The following is a 20257-nucleotide window of genomic DNA, read 5'->3' as shown; positions in this document are numbered from 1 at the left end:
ATCTTCCGAGCTACGATCTAATACCCTTTCCCCCATGTGTCGCGGTCCAATTCGTCGCAGACTTCCCTCCAGGCTGCTTCCTTGCTGTTCTTGATGAGATTTTTCAGCTTCCTTCTCTCTTCTCCCGGGTTTCTGCTTTCTTCGTAGGTATCCCCGCCGCCTCGTCTCTTGTGTTGAATTTGCCTTTTCATTCTCACACAGTTTGCCCTTTGCGCTGCCATTTCCTCGTTCCACCAGTAAACTGGTGGTTTCGAACCCGGAGGTATCTAGTACCTAGTTAACTTAGGTACCTGCCAGTTTTCTGCACTCCCGGCCTTCTTCAGGATTTCCTCCAAAGCCGCTCGGTTTATTTTCTTGCTGTTCCAGCCCGTTTCGGGTTCTTTCGCCGCCTGTCGTGGTCTCCGTAAAGCAATTCTCGCCCCTATTTCCCACAGGATGTAGCGGTGGTCACTTAACGACTCCTCGAGGACCTCCCATCTCTTGACTCTGTCTTTCAGCGCATCAGTAACGAAAGTCACGTCGATGATGGCCTTACGCGCCCCTTGCTCGAAGGTGGGCGTACTCCCTCTGTTAACGGCAGCCAGATCCAGCTCCGAAGCCCACTCCTCCAGTATATTACCTCTTGCGTTAACTATGGGCGCATTAACGCTCGGCACGATAAAAGGCGTTTTCCGCTCTTGTAATATAAACTACTGCTACTTTATGGGTTATCTTCTGTGTCGTTAGAATCAATTGTTTGTAGATTAATAAATAGCAAGCTTAGAGTTTCATTAACTGTCGATGGGCCGATCGTTCGGAGATATCAGCGAGTTTTTAGCTTGTTTTTAAGCTTAATTTGTACAACAATTAAATATTTGGTTGTTTTGGATCTTCATTAACGTTTAACCCCATTTTGTGAATAAACTCAAGATCAAGATGGACCTCAACAATTATTTGTTTTTAAGCGCTTTTCGTGGTATTTTAGTATAGGAAAACTCCGGCAGGAGAGACCTTTAACTTAGAGCATAGATTGAATAAACTGAAGAAGCATCTGACAAAGAAAACCTCGATCTGCTTCTAGCGATTCAGCTTCAAGCGACCGTAAGAACAGCTTACTTTCTCGCTATTTAAACCTGTGCACTGTAGTTTTATACGAAGCTATAAGTCTAGAAAATCTCTGCAATTAATCAGGTGATTTAGCAAAATTAGACAGAGTTCCCATTAGATACTTTCGCTAATTAGCGATTGTAGTCTATTGGCGTTTCTCTCTCGCAGATGTGCTAATGGACGAGTTCGTTCGCCATGTTACTCCTCTAACCCCGTCCGAGTTAACAGGCGGCTACGAGGAACTCGAAGCCGTTACGGATGCTTGAGACTTGTTGCAGAGAGGGCAATGCGAGGCGTCAGGCGAGAGGAACATTCATCCTTCGATCGAGGCGCCCCAAGTTCCGGTTCACACGATCTCGGTGTCGGAAACTGTGGTGACGTCGCTAATACAGTCGCCCTCAGTGATGATATTTTGCTTTTGATGGAAGGATCGCCTTTCGAATCCTTGAATTGCGACGGTGATATCCAATCTAATTTAGCCAGTAGTCTGGTATCTATTAGAACATTACTACCAGTAAATCCACCCTAGAGCATCGTCTCCAACACGGTGTCTGTATGTTTAGTAGGCACTCTCCATGCGAACCATTCCATATCCTTTACCAAAGTACTGCTCCATGTGTACAAAAATTGGCCACCTGTCCCCACAATGCCCTATCCCAGCTCACCAGCAGCCCCCCCCCCCCCAATCCAGATTCGCGGACACACCGTTTCCGGTGAATCATCCCCACTCCCCCAAGCTGCCCATTACCTCCGTCAAACCCATTTCCTACCTACCGTAGCCCTCACCTTTATCCATATTTTCCCGACCACCGCACCGTTAGGAGGTCATCCAGGCAATTGACCAATCTTGCCTCAGCCACAGAACCTTTGCGTCCTGCGTAAACGTGGTAGCGGTCTCCACTCCTTACATCATAATTTCTTAATTTCACAATCATGGATTTCGTTCTCGTGCCATCAAATCTTGTGGCATACGCCGCAAATGTCCCCTGATAATAACCTCCATTACTCCGACCAAATACAGATCTTTACAATAACTGAAAAAAAATAGCTCCCAACACCATCCTCTCTTTCACACCATTCCCTCCGGGTGTTCGAACCTGGGTTGAGGTGAAATTCTCATCTGTGGCAGAGTTGGAATTACCTTAGGCCAGTTTCGAGCATTCTGCCAGCTACTCAGAATTAGGTTTTCCTGCAGTTTTCCTAATTCGTAAGGTAAATACCGGAGTAGTATAGAACAACTTAAGACCTTCTGCAGAGGAACCTCTAAAAAGCATTATGCGGGTCACTCTGTAATTGGGCGCAAGCCTATTGAAGGCCCAGAACAAGAGAGGGATAATAAATAAATAAAATTAATTCTTCCTGTGTACCTCCGGCACCTAAATGTGTAGCCGCCACCGTCCCATTTCCCAACCATGTGTACGTTTGTAGTGTTTATCATCTCTCAGATAACACTCTTCTGGATTATCTCTTTTTCTATATCTCCATCCGCCACCACGCCGTCGCCACTGGCGTCAGTTCAACATACTGCCGGGAAACAGGAAAGTCCAACAAACTCACCTAACAGACAAAGGTGGTCCACGCACAAAAACAAGGCAGATTTCTTTACCTGCAACAAACATTTCAATCACCCGACATTCTCAACTATGATCTCGACTTTAAGCTAGTGATTGAACAGCTGTTAGTTTACTTTCGAGATAATGTTCCTACCGACCTATTTCTCTTTTGAACTGCATCAATATAACTTTCGAACAGATTACACCGGTCTACAGCATTTTTGCGCATGGGAATTACCTTATTTGTATTGCTTGTATAGCCACAAATAAGAATTAGAACAAAAAAAGGTTATGTATTTGTTTTTGTGTGAAAAAAATGCAAAAAACCAAAAAAATAAAAATACCTGTAAAATCTTACTTACATAGGAATGATTTATTAAAAGGTAACGTTCCTACATTTGAAGGGACAAGTGGATAAAAGGGGCTATGTGACATTTTTGATTTTTTGCGTTTTATGTCATGGATGAAGGATTATGTGTAAAGGCAGCATTTGCACCCTTCTAAGCTGTGAAAGTATAACTATTTTATAAGATATTTAGTTGATAATGGGGTTATGTAACGTCATATTCACAAACTATACTGGATAAAGGAGTCAAAGTCACATAGCACCTTCATCCATATTGAAATAATAATAAAATGTTACTTGGCCCCTTTATTCATTAGCGTATAGGTCAAGATAACCTTAAAATCAGTGTGTAAAGGTGGAATGTTGTTTTTCAATAGTAGGTATGTTTTTTCGTGGACAATTAATGGTTTTGAAAGCCCTCGAAGGTTCAGAACCGAAAGTACTTGTTCAAAAGATAGGTAAGTACATTAAAAACAAAAATATTTTTGTTCATTGCTTTTATTGTTAACATAACTTAGATGTGCCTTAAATTTAATGAGTAGGTAATTCTTATTTTGTTCTTAGGGGACCCCGATCTTGGAGTTGAGGGTCCACCCTTTCCTTCAGAAGGGACTAATTTGAAGCGTTCAATTTTTCATGAAGGTAAGTGTGACGGCCAGTTATATCTTTAGGCAGTATGAATTGTGTCGTGTATAGATTTGGCCACCGGGAGGTAATTTCTCTTGTTACCGCTTGGAGTCCCTATTTCGTTACCTTGGGGTTTACGATTAAAAGCCGGTGGTGGGACAAGGAAATGGCGATCGGAGTGCATTTTGTGTTAGCACGCCGAAAAGTAATGTTGCGCATTTAAAAAGTTGGAATTAATTGTGTTCATTGAGGCATCCGTTTGGATATTGGAATTGGATATTTGGGGAGTTTGTCTCAATGCCGCTTAGCGGGATTTAATTGATATCCACTTAATTGGTGCTTTGGTCTGGCACTCGGCTTGGCCGGATTTTATGCAACAAGGCGTTTATCGGCTTTTATTTTGATCATCCGCTTCAGGTCGAAGGTAAGAGTCATTCCTTATTCTTTTGTGGTCATTTCGTTATTTCATACGGGGTATATTTGCAGCGGATTTTGGGTGACGGATCTACATTACCACGTGAATCTAGTATTTGTTTTGTCACTTATCGGCGTGGGAACAGTCGTGGGTCTCGTGTAATCAGACTGGAGTTTTGGTATTGGATGTGAGCTGCGAAGGATATGTAAAACTGTTCGAGTTCGAGTTCCGGGGAGACCTGTTTCACTGTGATTGTCTGTACCGCATGGAGGGTTATTTGTCGTAACGTCGGAGGAATTTTATGCATGGCTGTAATGGAGGGAAGCCGTTAACTGGGTGGAATCGTCGTGTACCAAGTTCGAGCGCGACACCTGTCCGAGAACTTGATCGTTCTGGTCGGAGACAGCTCCGAGACATCGTTGCCGATTTTGCTGTTCACCGGTACCGTCCCATTGCGATCCCTTCGAGTTTACCGATAGGCGAGGACCCGCACAGCTAAGTGGATTGTTGGTTGTTTCGTGTACATGCTGGTGACACCTCTGGAAAACGTTACTTTTGATGCGAGGTTTGGAATTTCACGTAAATTATTACTAGCAGAGAATCTGATAGATTCTATTTAGCTGTTGGCTTAACCCGACTTGTTAGTAATTAGTTGAAGTCCTTCGTATCTCAAGTAAGATACTGGGAGATTGTTGGTTGTGTAATTAATATTGGAACCTGGCATAGCCGGTTAAATGTAACGATTTTGAATTCACTTAATTAACATACCTATTGAATAGCGTCACTGGCATAATCAAGTACATTTATTTGTGTGTCACATATTTTTCTTGTGGGAAATTATTTGTTTCCTTTATTAGGGTGGGGACCAGTGATAGCTGCTGGTAATTGTCATACCAATTAAGGGGTTTTATATATGTTATTTATGCATGATAGATTTTTAATATGGGTAACCTTCTGTGATTTCGCACTGTGGTAAGTTTGATATATATATTTATTTATTGAATTTTGTGTGTTGGGTGGCAGCAAATCAGGCGGCCCAAATTGATTCTTTGTGATGCATCACCAGGTATCTTAAGTATTTATGTGTAACTGATCGGTGTAATAGTTCGTATTGCGTACATTTGCTTGGTACGTTTTGAGGTAGCAGATAAATCGGAAATCCGATATTATTCCCTGCTACTCGGGTGTTCGACGTCGAAGTCATAGGGGGGGTTGATTGTTGTCCTTTAAATTTTGGATTATTTATTTGCTTGTTGTCATTTTAAAAGGGGGGGGGGAGATTTTGGGTACTTGATTCGGCGACCGTTTAATTGGTTTGTGTGGCACGAGTTGCAGATTCTATTATTTACTCTTGTTATTACTTACAATTTTTTTCGAGATTTGTTAAATAGTTATTAAAGAGGGCTAGTCAAGTTGTATGTATTTGTGTTTTGATTGCGAGAGTGTGTGAGTACCCTGGGTACGTGAGCTGTCGCTCGATTCTTTCTTTAAATTACCATCTACGGACCGACTCCCGGTACTAGAGCAGCGGTTGGGAATCCGAGTCGGTGGCGCCCACAACTTTTTTTATCACTTTTAGGATTTGGTTCCGGCCAACGTGGAACCCCACCCGTCTCCCTGAGCTAGAGCAAGGGTGCGCTGCCTATACTTATTTGAGTCGAGTTGACAGTGAGAGGAGGAAATTGCAGGTAGGGTGGTAGCGCCATAGGTGACTGCATTCTTATTTGGTTACTGTATTCTGCTTCGGCTATTTGCCAAGTTGGCGTTGCAGATTTTGGCGCCCAACGTGGGGCTCGATTTTACTTTTTTGGGTGCATGATTCCGCTTGTGCTTGAATTTGTCTTTGTAGATTAATTGTGTGGTTCCTTTTGTTAAATTTTCTTCTGGGGATAGTTACTGCTATATTCTATAGGGATAATGGCTAAGTTATTGTTGGGTATTAATCATCTGAAAAAGGATGAACTTCAGTATGAATTGAGAGTTAGGGGTGTGAGTGAGACGGAGATGACTGTAGATGAAATGCGTAGTAGTCTGAGGTCCCTATTTAAGTTGGAAGCTACCGATCGTTCATTAACATACCCCGAGTATGATTTAGCAGCCGAGGGAGAGTTGAGTACTATTAAGGACAAGTATGAGGAATTAGTTGGTCTAATCGAGAACGTAGAGGAGGAGCGGCGAGCTAGTGTTTATCGGAGGTGTACGTCACGAATATTACATTTAATTGGGCGGGTTAATCGTATTCCTATGGGGGCTACTCAGAGCAAGGAGACTCTGCAAAGTCGCAGTAAGTGGTTAGGGAAGGTGTCAGCATTGCTCAGTAGGGTGGAAGGTGGGAAGCAACCTGTGAAAGCGAGTACTCCGAATTTAAGTGTGATTGCCAGGTCGAGTCATCCGGTTGTACAGGAAGATTTATCTGAGGAGTCGGATTCTTCGCCTGTAGAGAGTGGAGGGGCGACGGGATTTAAATTTCCCAGAACTTCGAAACCACAACCTGTAGAGAAATGGGGGCTGAAATTCTCAGGTGATCCGAAGGGTACATCAGTTATGTCCTTCCTTGAGCGGGTCGATGAGTTGCGGAAGGCGAGGCATGTGTCTGAGAGAGAGTTGTTTGCATCTGCGCTGGATTTATTCGAGGGTAAAGCGTTACTATGGTATCGATCAGTGGTCACTAGGTGTGCAAGTTGGACCGAATTGTCTGAATTGCTTCGGAAGCATTTCCTACCACCTGATTACAGGCCGCGGTTATTTCAGGAGATTTTAGCACGGGTTCAGGGACCGAGTGAGCCTTTCATTGAATATTTTTCTTGCATGACCACCTTGTTTTCTCGCTATGGGGACATACCGCTTGATATACAATTAGATATTCTTGTACGCAATTTGGCACCTTTTTATACCATGCAGCTACCAACCGTTAAATCCTTGAGAGAACTGGAGGAGGAGTGTTTGCAGCTGGAAACAAGGAAATATAGAGCGGATCATTACCAGGCACCCTCTCGGAAAAGTCACTTAGCTTCTGTTGAGCCTGAACTTTCTTGTGTGGTTACACCTGGTGTGTCTGAGGCTAGGGTGTCGAATTCGAGGTCTGGGTCTAACACTGGTGACGTTAACTGCTGGAACTGCCTGAAGACTGGGCATTTAGTTAGATTTTGTGATCGACCGCTTAGGAAGCACTGCTTTTCCTGTGGCCAACTTGATGTTACAACTCGTGAGTGTCGTCGCTGCAACCCTAGGTCAAAAAACGAGTAAGAGAGATGATAGATGTGGGCCCTATGTCATCTCGGAGATTTCAGGAGGCCAATAGGGTGAAATGTTTGCTAGATTTTGTATTCTCGCATGTGCAGGGTGATGAGAGGCCTCATATTAGGGTCAATATTCTCGGAAAGGAAATGCTAGGATTACTTGATTCAGGTGCCACTAGGAGCGTGATCGGGGAGAGAGGTTGTAAAATTTTAAGGAGTACAGGATTGCCATTATTGAAGTCCGAATTCTCAAATATTACTGTTGCAAATGGCCAGGTATGTGCGTGCGTGGGGATTCTTCGAGTGCCAATTAAATTGAAGGAGACGGTTAAAGTAATAGATTTGTTAGTCGTGCCGACCCTGGGCCAACTTTTAATACTGGGGGTGGATTTCTGGACTCAGATGGGCATTGTGCCGAATCTACGGGCGAAGGAATGGAAATTTGCGGCTGAGGGAGAGGTCGAGGTGAATTCATTAGATCCCGTGAATTCGAGACAAAACCTGAACCTGGACCAGGAACGCAGGCTGAGTGAGGCTATTGAGTGTTATTTTGGCCATATGCCCACGTCCTTTAGTTGCACCGATTTGGTGGAACATAAAATTGAACTTCTCGATAATGTGGAACCAATCAAACAGCGTTACTATCCCGTTTCACCGGCACTATTGAAGGAGAGCTAAAAGAAATGTTAGACAAAGGGGTTATTGAACCATCAACCAGTCCCTGGAGTAGTCCGATTGTTATGGTAAGGAAGAAGGATGGTTCTTGGAGGTTCTGCGTTGATTTTCGTCAATTAAATAAAGTCACTCGTCGAGATGCTTATCCTCTGCCTTTTGTATCTAATATTTTAGACCGGTTACGGGACGCTCGCTATTTAACTAGTCTCGATGTGCAGTCGGCATATTGGCAAATACCGTTGTCCGAAGATTCTCGACCTTTAACCGCGTTCACAGTACCAGCTCGAGGTCTTTTCCAATTTAAACGTCTTCCTTTTGGGTTGCACACAGCACCAGCTACTTGGCAACGACTAATAGACCGAGTGGTGGGGGTAGATTTGGAACCTTTCTGTTTCAAATATCTTGACGATATCATAATTGTTACTCCTACTTTCGACCAACATATTGAGGTTTTGACTAAAGTACTGGAGCGGTTGAGAGCCGCAAAGTTAGTCCTGAATCGGGATAAGTGTCACTTTTATCGGAGTGAGCTAAAATACTTAGGCTATGTCATCAACGAATATGGACTTCAAGTCGACCCGGATAAAATTTCAGCCATTCTTAATATTCCTACACCGACTAAAGTTTCGGAGGTTCGTGCTGATAGGTTGTTGATAGGTACTGCGTCGTGGTATCGTCGGTTTATCCCGAATTTTTCAACTCTAATTCAACCACTTACAGACTTGTTAAGGAAATCGTCGAAATTTAAATGGACGGAGGCGCAGGATGTGGCTGTTAACCAACTTAAAAGTTGCCTGGTGTCTGCTCCAATTTTGTCATGTCCAGATTACAATAGGCCGTTCGTAATTCAAACCGATGCTAGTGCGTTTGGTATAGGGGCAGTGTTGAGTCAGGATTATCCGGAAGAAGGGGAAAAGGTGATTTGTTATTTATCTCGATCCCTCACCAAACAAGAGCGTAAATATTCTACTACGGAACGTGAGTGTCTGGCAGTCCTTTGGAGTATTGAGAAGTTACGACCATATATTGAGGGTACCCATTTTAAGGTCATCACTGATCATTGGTCTCTCTGCTGGCTGAATAATCTAAAGGAACCATCGGGGAGGTTGGGTCGTTGGAATCTTCGTCTACAGCAATATTCTTTTGACCTCGTTCATCGGAAGGGTAAGGAGCATGTCGTCCCTGACATGTTATCTAGGTCTGTACCCGTTATTGATTCGTTAAAGGTAGGAAAGGCCGATGAGAATGAGATACGAGATGCGTGGTATCGTCGAATGATTGTAAACGTGAACGAACATCCCTTGAAATACTCAGATTGGAGAGTCGTAGGAACTCAGCTCTACAGATATTTTGGGGAGGGTATTTCCGAGTCAGTTGAGGATGAGGGCTGGAAGTATGTCGTCCCTAAAGAGCAACGGTTGGAGATTCTGCGAGCGTGTCATGATGACGTTCATTCTGGTCACCCGGGGGTGTTCAAAACTTATAGACGGGCTAACCAACGTTACTTTTGGCCGAAGATGAAGTCAGATATCGCAAAATATGTTCGTAGGTGCACAGTGTGTCTCATTAATAAACCCGAGCAGCAGAAACCTGCAGGTCTGATGGCTGTTAGGAAGGTGGTTAAAGAACCGTTTCACGTAATTTCTTTAGATCTGATTGGACCCTTGGTTAGATCGAAGCGGGGTTTTAAATATATCCTGGTGATGGTTGACCTGTTTAGTAAATTTGTTGTAACTGTTCCTTTGAGAAATGCGACTGCGAAACCTATTTGCACGGCTGTGGAGGACCAGTGGTTCCTGATGTTTGGTCAGCCTAAGATTCTTATTTCAGATAATGGGGTCCAGTTTCGTAGTGCTGAATTCCGGAAATTACTAGGAGAGTATGGGACCAAGCAGATATTCACTGCGAATTACCATGCCCAAGCGAATCCGACCGAGCGCGTGAATAAAACGTTGGAGACCATGCTTAGGTGTTATATTAAAGAAAATCAACAGGATTGGGATAAACACTTGTCAAAGGTGACTTGTGCTATTAGAACTCAGGTCCACGAGGCGACGGGGCATACTCCTTATTTCATAGCTTTTGGTCGAGATTTTGCGACAAATGCGGTAGGGGATAGGCCACTTATAGCTGATTTTGAGATTGACCGATCGGAGGATAGGGACGTTAGAGCGAAGGCGTTGCGTGAGCTTTTCGACAATGTTGCGCTTCGGTTACAGAGAGCGGCGGAGAAAAACAAACGTCATTACGATCTGAGGCGCCGTCCTGTTATTTATAAGGTTGGCGAAAAGGTTTATCGAAGGAATTTTCCTCAATCGGATGCCACGAAACAATTCTCCTCGAAACTGGCGCCAAAGTATATTGGGCCCTTTGTTATCTTTCAGAAAGTTTCCCCGTGGATGTTCGAGCTACAAGACACGGATGGTAGGTTTAGAGGCACTTGGCATGCAAAAGATTTGAAACGCTGTCCAGATTAGTGAGTCGCTTTTATATATTCGGGTTGGTTGGTTGGGGACGTTGGACGGTCCATTTAGGGGTTGTATCCACTCTTTATTTTCGTTTCGGATACAATTCCCTGCTCGAAGATCAGAGCCCTTCCTTTCTATTCTTTATTTCTTTGTTTTTTTTGTGGGTGGGTTTCCTGTACGTCTATCTCTATGTACTCTTCTAGGTTGGGAATTTTCGGGGTTATATGTTTTGGGTGGGAGGGTTTTTAGTCTTCATAGGAAGAAATGGGTGGGGTGTCGAGGATCTAGGATCGGTCCCCTGGATGTTTGGAGTGTGCTTGCATGTTGGTGTGACTGGGCAAAGGCAGTCTACCTTCCCAATTTATTCTCTTTCCTTATTCCGCTTGTGATCCCAAACTTAGTGATAACCCTTTTTATTTTGATTCCCAGTTAATTTATTTTTTTTTGTTTAGGAGTTCTATCGCTTCACAATAGGCTTCTTGTTTTGCTGCGGTCTTGAGGCTGAGTTGCGGGTGTCGATGTTGAAGAGACTAAACTAATCTTTGGCATACCGTTCTATTTTCTACTATTCTTGCTTCCTTTCATTTCCCCTCTTTGGGAGAATTCTGGGCCTTTCGGGGTGTAAGGCGCTGGCAGCTGTGCCCTCCTGCCGATCCTCTCTTTTCCGTAGGCTAGGCAGAAGCTCGGGAGTGGTGTGCCAGTGCAGCAATCTTTCCTATAACTTTATTTCGCCTCTTTTAGGCAACCTTCTTGTGATGCCACTGAGGGTCGTTTTGTCTTGGATACCATCGGTGTTCGTGGGTCAGAAGATTGAGCGTAGCAACCCTTGCGTTTTTTTATTTTTATTTTTGGTTAGTTTTATCCTAGTGCCGGCCGATTTGCCGAAGGACTCTATGTGGGCGTCGTGAGTCAGACTGTAGTTTGTGTATGCATGGGAAGGGGTGTATCTAGGTTTTGGTATGGATGTTGAACTAGGAGATTTGGTGTTAGATTTTTCGGGAGTGTTGTCCTTGTGTTGAGTGCTTAGTCGATATGGTTTTGGAGATATTGGTCACCTAGGGGTGGGTTTAGGTCGTTTTTGGTAAGGGTGGGATTTGTAACGGCCGAACATTCATTGCCAGACCTTAAACTAGTGGCAAAATTACATAGTAACGGCTGTCTTTTAAATGGCAAAGCTCTTACCTGTAGCATATCCACAAATAACAGTTACCTTACTTTGTAAAATGAGCAATGTCATTTTAGTTATTTGGTTTCGCGAAATAGTCTTGTTGAATATTATTCGGCACCAATTATTGTTGGCTAAATGTTCTTCTGGTTTAGTTCAAATTTAACGCTTTCTGACAACTTCACTCATGGCAATCATTTAACAAATGTCATTTGCCAAAGTTGCCAAGCAACACACTTATATGTCAGTTTTAACTTCAAAATTTTCTCTGTTGTAATTTAACATTCGACAAAACATTTTCCGAATTACATATCTGTAATTCCAAAAGAGAAATAAAAAGTGTAAGAACTATGAGCGTTTCAGCAACAGAAAATGGCCGTACCTTGCTTGAAAAGCTATGAACTGCGAACACCAATTTGGACGTGATATTTCACTTTTCGAATTTTTGTAGGTACATTTCTCTGAAAGATCGACGTGATGAATGTCAGTATTTCGCCGACCATTTTACGTCTCCTTGGAAAATAAAGTGGTAACCATAGACAAACTTTGTTAGTTGCATAGGAAATTTGTGAAACTACGTAGTCGTCTGGGCGTTACTAACGTATCAAACAAGATTGTTTTGTTAACTTCAAAATTTTAGTTTGACCTTTCAGAGAATTTTATTCCGAAATTATGGCATGTAGAAGACGTAGACGTAGAGAGAAGGGCACAAACGTAATCTGCAAAAGACGAAAAAACTCCCGCTTTTCGAAAAATCCCTTTTTAAATTTCTTACAAGAGCTGCGTAAGAAATACCCCACGTGGCTTTCATGCAAGCTGACGCTCGAAGGAGCTCGCCGGTGGTGCAACATGAGTGAATTTCGCAGAAGAAAGTACCAGTGCAGAGCAGCACAGGCCGGAAGGGCTGCTAAGCCCTTTCGAACTAAGTGTAAACCTGGGCGAAGGAAGCTCAGATGTAAGCTGCAGAAAAGACGGCGCACGTGCAAACGTAAAGTAAAGAGGCGTACTTGTAAAAGGAAAAGAAGGAGTTGCAGACGACGTTGTTCGAGAAGGAAGAAGAGAGTGTGCAGAAGGAAAAGTAGTTGCCCCTCGAGTTGCCCTAAGGCTCAGACATCGGTCGTATCGCAAATAGCTGAAGCTAATAGCGACTCTATAATAATGATGGATTATCATCACGTCTAAAAATTTTACTTATGTGCTAATTATACCTGTATAGATGTTTTTTTTATATTATACAAAACCTTTACAGTTTTTATTTGGTATTTGAACACAGCAAAAATTGTAACATTGAACAACTTGACTCTAACATCAACAAGGATTGAAACATTTTGGTAGCGATAAACGACGGAATAATGAACAAAGGGGGAAGCATCGAGGATCCGGTAAGCGGACCTGGCAGAGACTCCTTAGGGCACTGCAACATGGGTCACTAAACCAGCTTCCAGGGGATTTGTTTTCTATGAACAGGTTTTGGAGTCCATGACAAAGGTAATACTTGCTGTTCCAGCGGGAAAGTTCTTTAGCACGTTACTTTGATGTTTCTTCTCCCTCTCCGGAGTTGTAAAAGTGTTTAGATCTACGCTGTTGACAGCGGTAAACCTTGAGCATTTGTAGAGGAGCGGCGGTTGATCTACTCTATGATGCAGCGGTAGTATATAAAAGTTGGAGCAGATTAGATTTTTACGCTGATGCACATCCTTTTGTACACCTCGGTACCTCGTTTCAAAGTGCTGTAGAAGTGTTGAGCTCTTTGTAGGCTGTTTACCTCCTTGGGAATGTGCAGACTTCAGCGCCGGTGTACCTATATTAAAAACTACTTTTGATGAGCGGTTGGTTACGTAGAGTCGGCGGTGGTTATGTGTCCATTTCGTAACCGATGTTAACGGAGGGCTGGTCGTTTCCCTGAATCTTCTTGTATGGTACTTGACATGTGCGTGTGCGGGTCTTGTTGCCGAATTTGAAATGATACCAGCACGTCACGTCATTCCGGCTGCGTGATCTGCTCCTTTCGCATTCAGGTTTTCGGTCTCTGCTCCTGCTGTCTCGTGTATATTTTCAAGGCGACTACGTCTTCTGCTCCCTTACTAACGTGGGGGTGGTAAATAGCAGTAACCATAATGCGCAAATACTAAAAATAACGTCGTAACGTCATAAGAGTCGGTAATTTGTAAAGGTATTCTTACTTGTGTAAAACTTTCCTCTCGTCAGAAAAGTGACGTTTATCGCCAGACCTTGAACTACTGGCAAAATGGTATTACTAGCGGCAGTCTTTTAATAGCAAAGCTCTTACCTGTAGCCACAAATCACAGTTACCTTATTTTGTTAAATGAGCATGTCTGTTTGGATGTTTGATTTCGTCTCGAATATTATTCGAGAAAAATTTGTTTTATCAATTTTCGTCGGGTTTAGTTCTTTGACAATTTCACTCATGGCATTCATTTTACAAATGTCATTTGCGAATTTGCCAAGCAACAGGCTTTCATGTCATTTTTGTCTTCAAAATTTTCTCTCTTGTAATATGTAATTATTAGTTTATTACTCAAGCCATTTATTGCTTGAGTACACCCTAGAACTGCGCTCCTTTTAAGTAATCAAAAGCACTAGTATTAAAAAAATGGGTGTTTTGAAACCCGAAAATGCCTATACCTTGCTTGGAAATCGTGAACCCCAAGTTGTCCATTTTATTTCAGATTTCGAATTCTTGCACATTTCTCTTCTTTCTGAAATATCGACGTGTAAATGTCTGTATTTCTCCGGACATGCTACGTATCCTTGGTAAATAAAGTGGTAACCATGGACAGACTTTGTAACTTGCATGGGAAATTTGTGAAACTACGTAATCGTCTGGGCGTTACTAACTTATGAAACAAAATTGTTTTTACGTCTCCTTGGAAAATAAAGTGGTAACCATAGACAAACTTTGTTAGTTGCATAGGAAATTTGTGAAACTACGTAGTCGTCTGGGCGTTACTAACGTATCAAACAAGATTGTTTTGTTAACTTCAAAATTTTAGTTTGACCTTTCAGAGAATTTTATTCCGAAATTATGGCATGTAGAAGACGTAGACGTAGAGAGAAGGGCACAAACGTAATCTGCAAAAGACGAAAAAACTCCCGCTTTTCGAAAAATCCCTTTTTAAATTTCTTACAAGAGCTGCGTAAGAAATACCCCACGTGGCTTTCATGCAAGCTGACGCTCGAAGGAGCTCGCCGGTGGTGCAACATGAGTGAATTTCGCAGAAGAAAGTACCAGTGCAGAGCAGCACAGGCCGGAAGGGCTGCTAAGCCCTTTCGAACTAAGTGTAAACCTGGGCGAAGGAAGCTCAGATGTAAGTTACAGAAGAGACGACGCAAATGCAAACGGAAAATAAAGAGGCGTACTTGCAAACGAAGAAAAAGAAGGATGCGCAGACGAAGTTGTTCAAGGAAGAGGAAGCGGGTGTGCAGAAGGAAAAGCAGTTGCCCTAATCAGTCTCAGACATCGGTCGTATCGCAAGAAGCTTCTGAAGCGAGTCTGTAACAATGCTGATTATACTTTTATAGATTTTTTATATTATACAAAACCTTTTTTATCTATGCTGTTTGATTCAAAAAGAAACTGTTGGGAATGTAATTTAGTGGCACAGATACATACATTTCTCTGAAAGCATAAAAGCAAATGCCCAAATACCTTTTTGAACTAAAATACAGAACGATAGTAGAAACATCCGGCAACGCACGAGGTTCTTAGATTTCAACAAACAGTATTCCACAGTGAAGGTCAAGTGAAGCATCAATTCCTGTTTGTGTGTCCTTCCCGTTATTTTCATCGCTTCTCCAGAACACTCTAATACGTAAGCCCCGTTTTTGGGTGTCATTTTGTAACGGATGTTACAAATACCTCTTCTACTCCATCCTACCTCTGGCTAATCTTCGCATACCTTAATTAAATTACGGGTGGTTCTTGTTATGGAATTATGTATAATGTGCGCCCGATAGCTATCAGTTAGTAATTCTCTCCTGGCCTCTTAAGGAAAAAGGTAAAGGGATAAATAATAAGTCAATAATCTTTATTAAATTATGAAACGGTTCTTATTTTCTTTAAGGTATGTTCTTGCTGCAATAGAATAACATAATTAGTAAATGGGGTTTGAAGCGTAACAATCCTGTACAGCAAATAGTTAAGAAACATTGATTCGCAAAACATACTTCGCATCGATTGTTCCTAAATACCTTTATCGTTTGTGCACCACCAGTTCTAGACGAGTTCGGGTCACGGCTTTCACTCACAAGGAGAGTTATCTTGCATCCAGCTGTACTATGCACGGACCGACTATAGACTTCCCGCCGTTGTTAGGAACGCCAGGGAAGGACCCCACTACCAGCAAACGCCCCATTCGCCGCAACGCCGGACGCCTCGACGAATTGTTAATAAGCACCACCAAGGGCCAGCAAAAACCACTTGTGCCTGGGCAAGCCTACCTTCCCTACATAAGCAACTGAGGCTGGTCGCTTTGGCTCAAGACGTCGCCACCGCATGTCATCACGTCCCGGCTCTGACCTAACTCCGTTCGTCAGGATCGGCGCTATCCGCACCTACCTACGCCGCTTCTGGCATCCTGGTACGCCGTGGATATGTTCAAGCTTCTTGTTTTCTTTCTTCGAAATGCTGCGAAAACCTTCGTCCGCAGCATGACGGTGGCTCGATCGATATGATTTTCGCTATTGGATTAATTTCAGTCTTCGGGATCCATTCAGAGGACTGATTGACTTAAAATTGCACCTCGCGCTTTGCGACAACGCGGCGCAGGTTCGCCCCATGTAACGCCGCTTAAAGCCTCCTGTCTCATTATTTGTCATTTAACTTTGGGTTGCGATAGACGTATTTAACTCGGATCTCTTTGTTCTTACCTTATTACAATGATCTGATTCATTTATCTCACCCTAAATATGCACACATAGTGCAGTATTTATTTATTTACTCTATTTGCATCTGAAATAGAATTGTATTTCTAAACCGCGATTTTTACTTTATATTTCCAGTTACCTTTTAGCTTCCTTAGAGCTCTTTTACACGGTGGTACTGTATGCGAAATACTGTATCTTTGTCATCAGAATTCCAGCCTTACGCAGTGAGGTACTTCGATTTTCAGTGCAGTGGCGGGCGGGTTTCTGTAAAGTCACACCACACCTGATAAAATTGACGTTGCAGAAGCCATTTTACTATACAATACATCAAAGGTGCGCTCCATTTTATGACTATTTTGTTTCTTCGGGCGGAGGTGACGAACAGCACTGACCGGTTGCTAATGAAAAGGTACCCTCCTGTAAAGAGTTCCATATGAACCAATAGCCCATCAGTTCCCTAAAGTCGTAAAATCTCCGGGCGACTGGACCTAGCGGGAAACCGAAATTTAGTCGCCGGTACTGTATGCGAGAAGTATGCGTGTGTGAACGGCTCCATAAGACGCAATGTTACAGATGTATCCGAGATACCAGTCTGCGGGTGACTGTATCAACGTGTCTTACGGTTAAATAAAAAACCGGGTTATACATAAATGAAATAATTGATTTCCTTACAATGCATAAACAAAAATTCACACACACAAGATTATAATTCCGTATCTATATAATTTAGATTGTGCATTTTTTCTACCCTATAAAATTCTCTGTACGTACGGAGGCTCGTTAGAGCTTTATTGGTGAGCCTGCGTAAATCTGGGTGGGATTTGGAGGAATGCGACAGATAAGGAGTCCAACGACGAACAAATCTACCCACGTTTCATTTTGTTTTCTCCAAACAACAGTTCACGTTATAAGGCAAATAGTAACAACAAATTTATGCAGTAGGAGGGAACCCTTTAAACGAATATACGGTTTTTTCAGATACCAAAAGTTGTTGTTGGGACATTACCACAACGCATATACGTAAATGCTACGCTGAAAAAATCGGTATGTATTTCCAAAAGGAGTTGAGTATCTAGTGATGAAGGATTATACTATGGTAACGTCTACGAACGCTAAAATAAAAATATGAACAAAGTTGCTTTTATATAAGGATACACTCCTCTATCTTCCCAATGGAAATAAAGGATCACAATCTTCATAGTCCATTTCAAAATAATGGATGAAACTAGCCTCCCATTCCTTAGCTTTACTATGTAAATGGTTATGCATTTCGACTAAAAGCACTTCAGACACACCACAATTCTGTTGAAAGCGACTACCGATAATGAATAACGAAAGGTGAGAACTGCCAACAAAAAATTCGAACGTCAATGTCAAATATTAAACAAAAACCTTTGGCATCGTTGATCGCAGCATATCCAGTTCTACAAAAGTTTACCTACCACAAGTCCATAGATCAACTTGTTCTGGGCACAAGTCTCTAATATTTTTCTCATTAAATATACCAAAAATTGGTGTTCTATTCTGTCAGTGACGTGCAAAGGAGTATTGAACAAAATGTGGCAGTACCTACCTCTGTTTGGCGTTATCATGTAGCTTATCACTACACGAACTGGGCTAGATTCCAAATAGTCTCTACCGATCTTTACAAACTCATACACAGCACAGGGTGTATTGAGTCAGCTGTCCCAAAAAAAAGACTGGTAAAAGCAGAGCTTCAGAAACTCCGAGCTGAAACGCCTAGCTTGTACAATAAATACAAGACGCAGGAGCAATGTGGGAAGAGATTGAGGTGATGCTTTCTAAAGGATCACGTCACCTTGTTGAGCAGACTAAGGCATATAGGCCCTTCACCCTCGGCTCATTCTTATTCGAAGGGATTGAAAAGGTTTTGGACTAATTCTTCAAAAGCGCGCGCTTTTTTTTATAAGCCAAGGGTTGTGAGAGAGAGACAGGAGTCTGACCAAGTGTCACTTTCGAATGTTTTTATAATTAACTGCACTGCTGATCACCATCAAACCTATAGCAATTAACAAGATATCGTCTGAAATGAACAATTAGAAGTCGGCACTGGAAAAATTTTTTATTATGGCAATTGATTTTATTTGACCCACGGCTAGCCCAGTAATAAAAATGTTTTTAAATCCCACACCTTACGGAGGTTTGGTCTCTTATCTCGTCTTACAATCTGAAATCCAATTTAATTTGATTGAACTCTAATAAATACACATGTGATCGATCAAGTTCAATTTTTCTGGCCAAGTTATTGGACTTAGAACATCGGTGTGGTTCATTAAAATAAATACAAAATGCAAACGTGATCACGTGTATTGACATTGGCTAAATTTGATACTTATCTAAAATTTATCTTCACCACATAATAAATTAATGGTAAATTTTCCTGTTCAAAATATACACATACCGCTCAATGCTAAACAAACCTTTAACCCAACTAAAGGAATGGTTTCACTAAAATTAAATGCAATATTTTCCCCATCAATGAAGCAAAATAACCAAAATCCTTTGTTTGGATTTAATTGTTATCAATAAAAACAATACAAAATCTATTTCATGGAAGTGGTAATGATTAATCGATTCCTATAGGAATATTAAAATTACTTCAAACAAAATTAATATGCAAATTCCTAAAATTAATCGATTCTCTATCAAAAGCACATAATAAAATCGTTCCAGCTAAAGCTGTCGCGATTTTATCGCACTTTTGATCTCTAGTTTTTTCCGCTGCGACAAAACTTTCCTGTAAAAATAAAATTATTCGATTAAAAATCAAGCTGTTGTGTATTTACCCCCTGTTGCTAACGTTGCTAACCATTAATGAGCTTTATTGCTACACCCGTAACTAAGGAGCACGCTAAGGAGTAATTCATGTTGTTATAAAGAGGTCGACGAAAAACACATTTATTTGATTGATTATCTTTTAAAAAAAGCATCAGCTTAAACGTAAATTCTTTACCTCACCTTTGCTCCCCATATGCGAAAATATTTATGTTTATTTTCAAATTTTTAAACAATGAGAAACTTGGGCAATACTGGAGCCTGTATTGGTGAACAAAGAAGTTTTACGATACAAATAGTAATGTTCTAATTTTACATCCCACGTGTAGGTACCTATCTATTTACCAGAGTCTTAATAAACAGTAAAGCAATGAAGGTTAATCTATTATGTCTGAAACTCCTTTAACGTAACCAAGGAGATGATAATCGTTCAAACTAAACTATTGACAGTTGTGAGCAGTATTGTAATAGTAAATTGCACCGGTAAATTTCGAAGTGAACATAAAACTAATTGAGTAGAACATGAAAGGTGTTAAATAGTATATTAAGACACAAGTGTATAATCAAGTTTTTAAAGCACGCGCAACGAGTTTAAGGGCATAGTATATTAAGACACAAGTGTATAATCAAGTTTTTAAAGCACGCGCAACGAGTTTAAGGGCACGACGCAAAGCGTAGTGCCTTTAACGTTGCAAGTACTTTAAAGACCAAGTATACACGTGTATCTTATAGTATTTTTTATTATACCTGCAGTATAATTTAAAAATAGGAAATACAATGAAATCATATTGACGTTATACTCGAATACATGTCTAATTAAGTGGGCGGATGTTCGTAATTTCACGATTGCCATGGAAATGTCACTTGACTTTGCTCATAAAAATCATCGTCTTTGTGAATTAAACGATTTCCGTTGAAAAAGATAATACACCGTCCATTAAATCGATTGTTGTAAAATCTAAACAAACGTTGGTAGGTGTAAAATCCAAATCCAGTAAAG

General features: G+C 41.6%; 1 protein-coding gene and 2 long non-coding RNA genes across 7 annotated transcripts; 2 read left to right on the top strand and 1 right to left on the bottom strand.

Annotated features, from left to right (window-relative positions):
* The first annotated feature begins 3645 nt into the window (after positions 1–3645).
* On the top strand, positions 3646–4523 carry LOC116159785. The gene is made up of 2 exons (XR_004143051.1): positions 3646–4036; positions 4099–4523. It is a non-coding gene; the product is annotated as an uncharacterized LOC116159785 (long non-coding RNA).
* Positions 4524–5606: 1083 nt separating this feature from the next.
* LOC116159784 lies at positions 5607–7933 on the top strand. Its single transcript, XM_031472863.1, has 2 exons — positions 5607–5865; positions 6022–7933. Exons 1-2 carry the CDS (start codon positions 5843–5845, stop codon positions 7271–7273), a joined length of 1275 nt encoding a protein of 424 aa, XP_031328723.1. The 5' UTR covers positions 5607–5842; the 3' UTR covers positions 7274–7933.
* Positions 7934–12841: 4908 nt separating this feature from the next.
* LOC116182708 lies at positions 12842–18006 on the bottom strand. 5 transcript variants are annotated; one of them, XR_004147591.1, is made up of 3 exons: positions 16601–18006; positions 13758–16546; positions 12842–13702 (listed from the first exon to the last, which is right to left on the bottom strand). It is a non-coding gene; the product is annotated as an uncharacterized LOC116182708 (long non-coding RNA). The 5 variants fall into 5 exon arrangements; XR_004147592.1 differs by having other exon boundaries at positions 12842–15670; positions 15787–16546; XR_004147593.1 differs by having other exon boundaries at positions 12842–16546; positions 16601–16725; positions 16783–18006.
* Positions 18007–20257: the final 2251 nt, after the last annotated feature.

The sequence above is a fragment of the Photinus pyralis genome, unplaced genomic scaffold, assembly GCF_008802855.1.
Source record: "Photinus pyralis isolate 1611_PpyrPB1 unplaced genomic scaffold, Ppyr1.3 Ppyr1.4_LG1, whole genome shotgun sequence".
NCBI lineage: Eukaryota > Metazoa > Arthropoda > Insecta > Coleoptera > Lampyridae > Photinus > Photinus pyralis.
This window is presented reverse-complemented; position numbering and strand designations above follow the sequence as displayed.